Raw genomic sequence first — 12828 nt, 5'->3', positions numbered from 1 at the left:
CTGTGTCTCTTTAAAGCCTACGAGATGATGTCAGAAGTAACGAGATGCATTTTCTAAGGCAATGCGTGTCTTTCACTCTTATCAAGGACATGAAACTGTCGAAAAAAAAAAAAAAAGATCCCTCATGATTGGCAGTTTTAATGAGACTCAAATCCTGTTCCACTGCACTGCAATAGAGCACACATGAGTAATTTGGAGATGAATAATAAATAATCACCGTACCAGCTTCTTGTTAAAATAATTAGCCCTCTGGCTATCATGTAAATAAAATGAGAGGAGAGACTGAGGCTGCATACATCAGGTTGTGGACGCACATGGCTGAGTTTGACTGACTTTTAGTTCATTCTAATCTGGTCCACCTCTGAAATAATGCAGCTGAGTGATTGATACATCAATATAAGACATTACCTCAGACATCACTGCTGGTCTGTGTTCAATCATTAAAGTGAATTGCCGGAGACATTTTGATTGAGGTGGAGTTTTAGTGTCCTATGACGATGTAAATGCTCTTTCAGACACCTCCTTCCTGACAAGAAGAAAATGATGGCGACACACACCCACGGACACCTTCAACCATGATAAGCTGCGTATGAACACGTATGAAGATAATCTCCTGTCAGCCCCATGCCATAAAAATCCCTCTGTCTGCCTGTCTGTGTGTGTGTGTGTGTGTGTGTGTTTTGTGTGTTTGTGTGTGGAAGGAAGGCTTTAGTAGTGAATCACAAGCTGTTTTTAGACAACAGCCAGGAGCAGCCCTGTCTTCAAACTATAACAGATCTGCTTTATTCAACATGCACACAGCATTTTACCATCTTCTCCAGCCACCGAAGGAAACCGCTTCATAAGTAATGTCGGTAAATAGCTCCGAATTTACTACACTGACACCCAGTTAAAGGTACCCTGTGAAGTTCTGGACCACCATTAGCACTATGGAGCCATGCTGTGATGAGCAGGTCCTCATCATGTACACATTCTCGCTGTTGGTTTCACTCTGTTCCACCGATAAGACAGTCGGTGCTTGTACTGCAGAAACGATTGGAGCAATGGATCATTCAAAGGCAGGGAAAAAAAGACTGCTATCTGCTGAACATGGACGTCAACAATGCAGGGTTCAACATTTATTTACAATGCAGCCATGAAAATGTTTTGTGGGGAGAAAAATGCATTTACCATGCTTGGTTTTTTTGTTTACAAGAAAACCTCACAGGGCACCTTTAAGATGTGGATTTGGGCTTGATGTTTGATCTCATTAATCTGACAGGGAATCAAATTTGACTGCTAAAGTTCAGTCCTGACATTATGAACAGTGGTTCAAAAATAATGTCAACAAGTAGCGTTTTCTGATGCTTTCAACCACGTCTCTTGCGAAATTGGAGTTGGCTCGTGTGGTGACAGAGCAGTCTCCAGGGCGACTAAGCCAACTTCAATCTGCTGATAAAGACCACGCTAGTAAGCAGACCTTGAATTAGAGATCCACTTACTCTAATAAACTGAATTGAATATTTCTGTTTTCAACTGTTTAAATGGAAAACTACATTGTGACAGTCATACCATATTACAAAAACAATAGTGGTGCTAGACTACAGTACACCAGTCTTCCTGTGATACAGTAACAAGAAAACAAAGCAGGTGAGCAGTGGAATTACACCAGGGATGATGGACGAATATTGATTGATGTCGAGGCTCTTCATAAACCACCTCAGAGGATTAATAAAGAGTTTGACATCTCAGCAAACAAAAATAACCAGCAGACTTAAAATGATCTGTTTGTGTTTATTGGATGTTTAATATTTACATGAATAAACAGAGAACTTTATCAAGACTTCAGTCAGATGAACAAGAACTCAAATATCCCTCTCATCTCTCTTCATAACCGGGACAAAAACAACACCTGAGGGACAGGCCAGTGTCAGCCGTCATTGTGCTGTGATGTTTCCAACAGTATCCTTTTTTTTTGGTATCACAACAAGGAACATGAACAACACTAGATAAGAGAACCAGGGTGTGTTGAGGTAAGAAACATTCTATCAGAGAGCCTCGAATTCTGTTGCCAAGCAGCCAGTTGTAGGGTGAATTCGGAGGTTGAGCTTTTGTAGAACTCACTGGATCAATTTAGCAGCTGTGCTGTGATGCTCCTCAACAAAATGTTCAGAATATAAATGAACTCGGGTTTAACAGCTCTAACCGGAGTCTTTTTCATAGTGACAGTTGCTAAACGAATGCCTTAGTATTTCATCCAAACACCAAACTGAGAGAGAATACATACTTTCCCAAAGTAAAAAGTTGAATTATTTACAATCAGTAGCTTTAACACAACCCTGTATTACGGTTCAGTTATCTTGGAATCCTGCGTTTCTGTGTTAAAGAACATGGAAGTTATCCTTGAGAGGCCATTTCTACCTGCTATTAACACCTGATCCGTATCTGGATAATAACATTTGGTCACCAGCCTTTGCATGTTCAAGCGGGTATTAACAAGTATTATCTTGATTCTGCCGTCACTGCCCTCATACTGATCACATGTGGAAATGGGGTCTAAAATGTAACTATGGAAATTTAGGAAAATTTACGGTGATAAAAAAATACTTCCAGAGCCAGTCGCTCGGCCTACCTAATCTCAGCCTTTACCCTAACCCTAACCAGATCCTAATTCAATTCCACTTTATTTCAACTTGGATATTATTGTTGCAGTAGACTGTCTGTCTGCTTGTGTTTCTTGAACTGTCAAATTTCTTTTTAGTGACCCCACCCTGTTCCACGGTCTCAGCAATTAAACTGCTGAGTACAATGTTATATTTACAAATAGAAATAATGGGCCAAATTACAAAAATAAGATGACGGTTGTAATAAAACCAAATTATTCTTCAACTCTAAAGCTAAGTCCCGGTCTTAAATCAGCCCCCAGAGGAAGAAGGACAGGCAGGAAAGACGTCATTTCCCAAAAAATGCCTTCAGTGTGAAGGGTCGAAACTCTAATTGGTTCTCACAAGGATGGAAGAACAGAACACTCAACACCAAACCATTACACAAACTCAGCCTATTAATATCCCCGTCCTGAAATAGACTCAAGCCACAGCACCAGTCAGAGCTCCCTTTACTGGCGGAATAGCAACTCTGTCAGAGAGAGAGAGAGAGAGAGAGAGAGCAAGATACAGGCAGTCTAAACATCTGTTCTGCTCTGTGTGTGTGTTTGTGTTTTTGTGTTTGTGTGTGTGTGTATGTGTGTGCGCACTGTCAGTCTGTATCATCATTTAATGTTGCTCAGTCGCACTGCTTTTTCTAACTCAAACTGGCGGTGGTCGACTCGCTCCAAGAAGTTCTTCCGCTCCACATACCTAAACACACACACACACACACACACACACACACACACACACACACACACACACACACACACACACACACACACACACACACACACACACACACACACAGAGAGAGAGAGAGAGAGAGAGAGAGACAGAGAGAGAGAGAACATTAGACCTACTTTTATCATCACAAATACAAACACACACTGAAAATACAACCATGGCCAATAGTACAGAAGCACTGTACTCATCTCTCTCTCACACACAACCCCCCCCACACACACACACACACACACACACACACACACACACATTTTCCCACCACTAAACCACATCTCTCTCCACTTTTTCCACTTCAGCACAGGAAGCAGTTACACAGCTTTTCCTGCAGCGTGTGTGTGTGTGTGTGTGTGTGTGTGTGTGTGTGTGTGTGTGTGTGTAGAATGATTTGAGTCCCTGTTGTGTCTGAGTGTTTTTAAATTAGCCCCAATCCTTCTGCTTGTTTGGAAGTTAGTGCATGTTAAGTATGGTATCAGAGCCTGTGTGTGCGTGTGTTTGTGTGTGTCTGTCACAAAATGACAATGAAGGAGCTAACAGAGTGCATAGAGCACAGACTCATGTTATTTCCCGGGGGTAGCCAGTCTTCCATCGGCTTCCTCTCTCCATCCATCCAGACTGAAGCATGATTCCTGCTCCTGTTTCCCTCCATTTACACTCACCATTTTCCAGCTGCTACTTCATAATTAAAAACTCCATTGGACCTGCTCACCATGGTTGATCCATGTCAGCATTTTGTGATTATTGACTTTACAAAAAGCTGTAATGTAGGATGAAATTGTCACCAATTTGCAGAGTAAATTATCAGGCCATATGCAAAACCCAAGAGCTATTGGTTCTCTGTAGCTTTTAATAAAAATAATAAAATAAAATCCAAGGATACAGCTTATTAAATGTTAAAAATCTGGTGTTTTTTGTATAAGATGGATAACTTTTACAGAAGTTAACATTCGAGAACAGAATTGTCTTTACATGTGTGGAGGACACATTTAGGAGGACACAAAAACTGATACAATCAAGCCACACCCTTTCAGGTCCATCACATTATCAGTCACGGCGCTCTTTACATAAATATGCTGCCTGGGCAGTAACTAATCCAATGCCCACCACATCCTTTGTGTAATTTTTCCATCATATTTGGTAACTGTACATACCTGTAGGGGATGGTGATATGGAGACAATCTTCCTTCACAGTTTATGTAATTTAATATCATGAAAATGAAATGATCTATGTATATGGTGATATTGCACATTTTCTGGAATGTGAGAAACCATTTATGCAAAGAATAAATATGAATTAGTGAATTAGTAGTCAATACTGACAAACTCAAACACTAACATTTTAAAAACAAATGCCATGATGCTATTGTTGCTTGGAAAAATGATTTATAAAGTGAAAATGATGACCGTACGAGCATGGCTCACTCAAACATGCTGAATAAACGTTTGACTTTAACTGTAATGCAGCCACAAAGAGCTGGAAAAGACAGCATATGAAATTTAACGCTCAGTCACACCAGCAGTTGCAGCAGTGGCATTTCGGATTAGTGACCGAGTAAGCTAGCTCAGTCGCCATCTAGCTCCGTCACAAACTGGAAATTCTGCAGTTACAGTGGATTGAAGACTTTGGGCGCCCTTTGAGAAATCAAACATTTTGTTGATGTTTGAAATTAAAAGAAGTAAATAAAAGCCCTGCAACAAATCCGACATTAAAAATGGGCCTTTCTTCAAATGTTAATGTGCAGTTCTATTTATTTGATCAACTTAACAGCTACAAAAAAAAAATACTCGGTAAACCCTTTGGTAAACATTTCCCCACTCTGATGTTTGATTTATCTGCCTGAATTTTACGCATTGCACTGCTGCCACACGATTGGCTGATTGGTTAACTGCATGAATAAGCAGGTGTGCAGGTGTTCCTACTAAAGTGCTGGGTGACTGTAGGTTGATCTGCAATGGTGAAAAGAGGCTGGCTTCTACAACAGGACAACGATTAAAAGCAGACCTCAAAATCCACCATGAACCACTTCCATAGAAACAAGCTTAAGCTTTTGGAACGACCCCCACTGCCCCGCGATCTGAACACCACTGATAATCTGTGGGTAGATCTTAAACCTGCTGTGTGTGTAGGACAGAATGTAACACCTCAGAACCTGATCCCAGAAGTGATCTGCAGGAAGAGGCTGAAAATTCATCGGTCAACAAGAGAAAGACTCTGAGCTGCTACAAAAAGAGTTTGCAGGCCGGAATCTTCACAATGTCAACATCATATTGATTTATTGCTGAGCTCTAACTGCTTATAGCTACACCGCCATCTCAGACTCACGGATGTCGCTGTTTGTAATGTCCACTGCACTGCTCAAAGATATTCCTGGGTCAACCCCAGCCCGCGGAACTTTGGGCAGTCCAGTTCTCCTGTTCTCATGCGGTTTTGCATTGCAATGAACAGTCAGTTTGTGTTCTACTTTTTATGTTCCCTTTTTGTCTAAACAGGAAGAAATTCTTTATCCATCGTCCAATCTTCCAGACTGTAATTACACATTATGGTAAATGTCTGATTCAGCTGCTGTCTACGGTGTATCAGACTCTGCCATGATTATGATAATCCAGAAATCACTCAAATCCATTTACGTTAAGGTATATTTCCAAAGCAACAGAGGTGATGAAAAGCCTATTTTGTGGACATGAAATGTAATGAAATGAATTCCTGGTAGATAAATAACCTGTCACCAATGACAACATTTTTCTAACCTGATAATTAATTTGCCAAAACTCTTGATTCTCTCCATGTGATGCAACTAGAAAGCTTCTTCCAACCATTACTTATTTCAACAGACTGAACTCAGGAACAGTTTTTCAAAATATATTTTTGTACTGCCATTTCTTGTTAACATATTGTATTAACATAACACATTGCCAGCATATACACTGATAATGATTTATCTGTGATAAGCTAAAATAGGCTGATATTAGTTGGACACTAGTAGAAATATCGCCTAAAGTATAAGCGTATTAATGAGGTCTATCTCGTTTTATTGATAGGTTGAAGAATAACTATTATTGTAAATAAGAGCAGACAGAGCTGACATTCAAAGCTAAACGCTGGACTGGAGTCCAGTTGCTGTATTACTGCTTGCAGCTAAAATCTGAAGTGTTTTAGGATTCAGTAGAAGTCTCTGACAGTCTCTTACCCCTCTCTGCCTCTGTTGTGGATGGCCAGCTCCTCTGTGATGCCCTCTTCCGATTTAAAAGCATCCCAGTCCAACTTTGACTTTTCCAGCGTGCTCATCTTCGGTTTCTTTCCCCCGATACGACTCAGGATGCCCGTCATGCCTGCTGGCCGCTTAGCACTGCGAGCACAAGAGGGGGAACCTTTAGGTGACACACTACAGGTGCCACTAAACCTGGCAAACACTTTATGATGAAGCATATTGCTGATGTGCCTGTTCTGAGTCTGTGCTATTCAATCACAGCCTGATCTTCTCAGTCAAAGTTGCCATTCAAATATCACATGAACAGAACAGGGATTATTCTCATGCACACAGAACCAACAGCAGCACATCACCAAAGCCAAAAGGTATTCATCACAGTGAGCAGATAGGAAAAACATGGAGTTGTACATTGTGTAAGACAGAGGTGTGATTCAATATCAGCTACTGCTGGAACAAGAATTGTAAGACTGTATACAACAGGCAAAGTTCAGGTAAAAAGTAAGAAATTTCTGAAGTCCCAGCTTAACAGTCAGAGCTGTTGGTGTAACTCAGTCTCTCGTAAGTGGAGGCAGGTGTGTTATACTTGCCGGGTAACACTTGGTTTCAGTGACATCTGGCACATTTTTCTTTGGAGAAATCCAGACCAAGCTGCATCAGCTGCAGCAAATTACAGACAAATGCAAGAACGCTCGTATAAAAAAATGAAGAGTGCGCGTGTGCCATAATGGGTGAGCATAGCTAGTCCATATGCTTGTATGTACACCTGCATGGGTACTATAACCTTTTTGTTATTGGTAGGAATCTTTTAAATTTTCCTCTCCCTCCTTACATGACCTACATGTCACAGACAATCAGCCCCAGAGCCGTCAAGTCTGAAGAGAGTCAACACAATCTCATGCAATACTTCTCCAAAAGAACCTGTGGCCAGATAGTGGCAAGTTCAGGCACTAACTGCTGAGCATTTAGGCCTCTACTATCAAAATACACTGGACAGCAGGTTTGATTACGGTCTCACTGCTATGTAGCAAAAAAAGACATCAAATAGACATCCATCAAAAAGACTGTACCTTGCTAATCTATGTTGCAGTCGGCAGGAAAAGGGCAAAGACATGGGGGAAAAAAATGCTTGATCCGAATGTGACAGCAGATGGGGAGATGAGAGCGATAAGCAGGAGGAGGAGAAGGAGAGTTACCGTCAGGAGCTGAAGCCCCAAGAATGGCACAGCGCACTATTTAGCTCACTGTTTTCAGCCAGTTTGCTTAAAGTACTATTTATTAAAGATACATGATGTTGATGGTCATAATTCCAGTCATAAAAAACAGAAAGGTTCAAAATCAACAAGCACAGACTTCAGACGGAAAGCAATTACAATGATTATTCATCTCATAGCGTATGATTTTATTGTCTGAATGTCAACACCCACTGACCCACACTGGAACAGATTCAGACCCATAATACTCATAACTCGTAATCCTCCAACTTGATCTGGTCAGTTGGGATGCCCACATCAGAACGATTATCAGCCCCACGATTGTATGTGTGTATGAGTCATACATTTTGGCCAATAGCTACTGAATCATTTTCTGTAGAATTTCTTTCACCCATAATTTCCTTCTCTGCTCTTAATCCACTATTCCCCAACTGGCATGGAGTATCGCTGTACACCAAAGTTGCCAAAAGAATTTGGATTCCTCCAATCTCAACTAAGCTTCTTTCAAAATGTTTGCAGCTGTCTGGCGACAGATTTTACTGCAGATAGCCAAGATTTCTGTGTCATCAGGTAATTTTCCTGAATCCTTTAAAACTGGAGTCGGCAAGCCTCTCCTGAAAAGGAGCAGCTTGGACACATCTGTGATTGCCAACTACAGACTCATATCAAACCTTCCCTTTGTGAGTAAAATAATTAAAAAAGTTTTTCTTCTAGCAACTAAGTAACTTTTTCAATCTATAATGGTTACTTTGAACCAATCTGGATTTTGGCCGCAGCACAGTACTGGGTCAACTCTCATTAACTTGGTGACATACAAATTTGTCACCACACAATTACAGTCCCACAGTCTCTCTCTGCAAGCGAAGTGACCAAATCAAAGACTGGATGTGTCTGAACTTTCTCCTGTTAAATGCAGACAAAGCTGAGATAATTGTCTTTGGCAAAAAAGAAGGACGGCTTGGAGTTAGCTCTCATCTTGACTCTCTATGAAAATCAAGGACTGAGTCAGAAATCTGGATGTAATCTTGGAGTCAGCCACGTCAATTCCACTACAAAGTCTGAAATCTACCATTTTAAAAACAGCAACAATCAGAGGATTCATGTCTAGTCAGAGCTTAGAGAAACTGATCCATGCTTTCATCTCCAACAGGTTAGATTTCTGTAATGGTCTTTTTCCTGAGGTCTCCCCATTTAGTGTTCCACTCTGTAGAGAGGCTGGTATGACAAGCCGCTAAGGTAATGTCTGTCAGACTCAGACTCAGACTCAGACACACACGTACACACGCACGCACGCACACATACACACACACCTCTGTCCAGGATGGACAAGGGTGTTAATGCATCAGTCAGGTGTGCCAATTTAAAAGACTCACTGCCCTTTCACATACTGCACTGATTTAATGAGATGGGGTTTAAATGTCAGAACAATAAGGAACTGATCTGTTTAGCATTTCAGTGCTATTTTCTATTAAAAGAAAATGAAAAGATACAAACATTTAATATAGAATTTAGCTTCATAAAAAAATCTATTTTTGCTGCTCGGAACGTGTATTTTCTGTAATCTAGTTTTGCTTGTTTTTCACTTTGCCCATCATCACACTTTTATTCTCGCATCACTACTGGTCTCACATATCAGTTGTCTTTTTATGTAAGTTCTTAAGTAAAGTGATTTAGACAGTATGAGGAGAGTTTCTTTTAAAGAAAAGGCTACAAATCATTCTGTGAAAGCATAATGATGTTCCAATGGAGACCACAGCAGATGGAGCATTTCATTTATGACTACATGACTGGACACAGATGTAGTTAATTACTGTGAACCATTTAAACGCCAGTCATTTTGGTATTCCACAAATACATACAGCCACGAGAACCTCGCATTAATGCACTTGAATTACATCGTGTCGGTGTTTGGTTTGTTGATGTAATGAAGCTCAACCAAAGGCGTATTTTGATACTGCTTTGAAGAGGGATAATTCAAATATGCGTGAGCTAATTTCTGGGATTCTGTCACATTTATTGTATCCAGCTAAAACTCTCACAATCACTGAACATCTTTGTTCTCCATCTTTTCATCCAACTCTGTAGCGTTCTGTGCGATATCTATCCTGAGTGTTTCGCCACACACAGCCTGGCCAGCTACTGGAGTGCTCCTGCGTCAACATTTGTTTGTGTGTGCGCATGCGTGCGTCTGTGTGTTTACTCATGTCATTGTGCAGGCTGAGATTTCCTTCCTGTCCACAAATAGACCAATAACTTAAATGCGAGCTTCCACTCCAGCCACAGCTGAGTCTTTTCATCTGTACTATTAATATATTCATACACTAGAATTTTTTGTAACCACTGGCTACGCAAGACTGGCTCCTGTTTTGCTGTCTTTTTTGTTATTCTTATCTATGCATCTGTATTCATATCATGGCACATGTATTACTGAATAACCTGAACAACCAGCAGTGATGCCACTTTGCACCATACTGCATTGAGAAACTGTCAGTTTCAGTTAAACTAACATTTTATTCCTTTTAGTGAAATCTTGTCATGTGACATCATGTCACAAATATCTGATTAAAATGTTGCTTGTGTTTGGAGCAGCAGGGATGTATAATGGTTAATACATTAGGTTCATCACAGAGCTAAATATTATAATAAAAGGAACAGTTCACCATTTTAGGAAAATACTTAGTCACCTTCTATTTGAGAGAGATGACAGGTTGATGGATACCAATCTCATGTCTGTGTGTGTTAAGTTTGGAGTTGGACTGAGGATGTGTTCATAAAGACTGGACGCAGCTAGCCTGGTTCTATCCCAAGCTCAGCCAGGCTAGCTGCCTCTCCCTGTCTCCAGTCTTTGTGCTCACTCCAGCTCTGTGTTTTTCACACAGATCTCTAGATGGATATCAATCTGATCAAACCATATACACAATCAAACCTCACTGTACTGTTGTAAACACATCACTGCTACTGTGACGTTACATATCAGTTGCACTATCATCTCAATCCGCAACAAACAAACCACGCTTCACAAGCTCCATCTGCGTGTGTGTGTGTGTGTGTGTGTACACTAGGTTAATGTGGGAGTGGTGCTGATGGCTCTTTCCTGTCCTTCTGGGTGTCCCTTCTTCACACACACGCACATACATGCACATGCACACACTAGACTGAGATAAATAGGAAATAGCTTGTGGACACACTGTACTTCCTGTCTGTTGGCAGATGATTTCCTGTTTCCTGTCTGGGGTTTCGGAGGGAAGATGCCCACATCCCCAAATGATTTATTGTCATGGCAACAAAAGGTATTAAAAGAGGTAGGGAAAAAGCACACACACACGCACACACAGTACATATAAAGGGAAATTCCATTACATTGATGTCTGAATAGAAGCATAAGTACAAAATTAATTCCCCTATAAACTGCCAACACATACACACACTTGCTTTACTTTATTCGTGGGGACCAGTCTTCAACACATTGCATTCTCTGTAGCCCCTTACCCCAACCTCAACCACCTCAACTAAATGCCTTACCCCTAACCCTCACCCTGACCCTAACCTAAACCTGATGCTTACCTGAACCCTAAAACCAAGGCTTAACCCTCAAAAAGCCATTTAAACTTGTTGAGTCCACCATTTTGGTCCCCAAAAAGCTGTCAGTGGGCTCCCGGTTTTCGGACCCCCCAAATATAGTAAAACAAGCCCAAACGCACACCTTCTGCTAGACTGAGGCACTGGCCTCAAAACAGCAGCTGTGCTCTGGATGCTGTGGTAACATCTGTCACCAAGACAGCTTAGAGTGCCGTATATTAGCTGACCAACATATCGCTGTAATCCTCATGTGTAGATGTTGGTGCGGGGGTGAATGTTATGTGTGAAGGTGTGTGTGTACCTTGGGCCAGGAAGAGGTGGTTGACCAGGTGATGAGCTCTTCTCTTCGTCTGCATTCTGCTCCTCTTTGGTGGTTTGGGTCTTCAGATAACTCTTAGCTTCTCTGGAGTCTGCTGATACTTCTTTGTTCACTCTGAAAGAGGGAAACAGAAACACAGTGTGCTAAACTCTGTATGGAAAAAATAACTGCAGATGGATTAGATTTACTACAGTTGACAGTATGTCTACGGAGCAGTTTGAAACAGCTAGTATATATGGTGGTGATACTAGCCTTTCACCTGGAAACACTGAAAACCTGTTGGTTGTGGGAAGGTGGTAAAAAAAATGCTTCACTGGATAAGCACATTTTCATCTTCTCCTGTTGATGACGTGATGACTAGTTAGTTGGACTAATGAAAGTTTTGACTTCAAAGGGCACATGTCCTGTTATTCTCTAATTGTGAATTAACATGTATTCGCATTATCTCATTATTCTCTGAGCATGACCTACTGCTGAGGTGTGAGGTAAGGTCCAGTTTATTACAATAGCCGTAAATGCATGGAATCCTTGAGATGTGAAAATTTATTGGTCAGAAGATCAGAAGAGCAGATTTAAACATACTGAATAAAAATTAGCACAAAAGACTGGCTATCACATCTTCTATTCAGAACTACTTATGCGGACTATCACAAGTCGGCAGCAGTCAATTCCTTCAAGTAAAAAAAGTATCAAAAGTTACCACTGATAACGAAAAAGACAAAGGTTTACAAGTGTCTACTGCAGAATAAGCTGTGCTGGCCAACACAAGATGAATGTATGGTCAAAAAGAATAAAGCACAAGTGTTTGTGATTGTGCCATTTGCTCAAAAATACATGATCAAGGATCTTTTATTAACACTTTTAACAGACACCCATTTCACTGATTGATATAAATGTCAATGACTTACACATGTCATCACAAATAATAACACAATTTTACATTAAAACACATAAATAAAATGAGTACGAATTTTTTTTGTATTTCCAGTACAAACATGACATTCACAAAATGAATGGTTCCTCAAAAATGCATTCCTATTTAATTTATCCAGGTCCGTGTTCGCAAAGAGGACGGATTATACATAATATTTTATATACACATACATACATACATACACACATATACACACACATACATACAT

The 12828-nt window shown here is 40.6% G+C and overlaps 1 protein-coding gene across 1 annotated transcript in view; it reads right to left on the bottom strand.

Annotated features, from left to right (window-relative positions):
* Positions 1–2107: 2107 nt before the first annotated feature.
* The window catches only part of cfdp1 (craniofacial development protein 1), a 16253-nt gene continuing 5532 nt past the window's right edge, over positions 2108–12828 (bottom strand). The window contains exons 5-7 of the mRNA XM_040134268.1: positions 11669–11828; positions 6557–6715; positions 2108–3335 (exon numbers count right to left, since the gene is read on the bottom strand). Of these exons, the coding sequence (XP_039990202.1) occupies positions 3248–3335; positions 6557–6715; positions 11669–11828 (407 nt within the window). The 3' untranslated portion in view covers positions 2108–3247. The remainder of the gene's footprint in view (positions 3336–6556; positions 6716–11668; positions 11829–12828) is intronic.

The sequence above is a fragment of the Xiphias gladius genome, chromosome 8, assembly GCF_016859285.1.
Source record: "Xiphias gladius isolate SHS-SW01 ecotype Sanya breed wild chromosome 8, ASM1685928v1, whole genome shotgun sequence".
NCBI lineage: Eukaryota > Metazoa > Chordata > Actinopteri > Istiophoriformes > Xiphiidae > Xiphias > Xiphias gladius.
The sequence above is the reverse complement of the archived record's forward strand: the minus strand, read 5'-3'. Positions and strand labels throughout refer to the sequence as shown.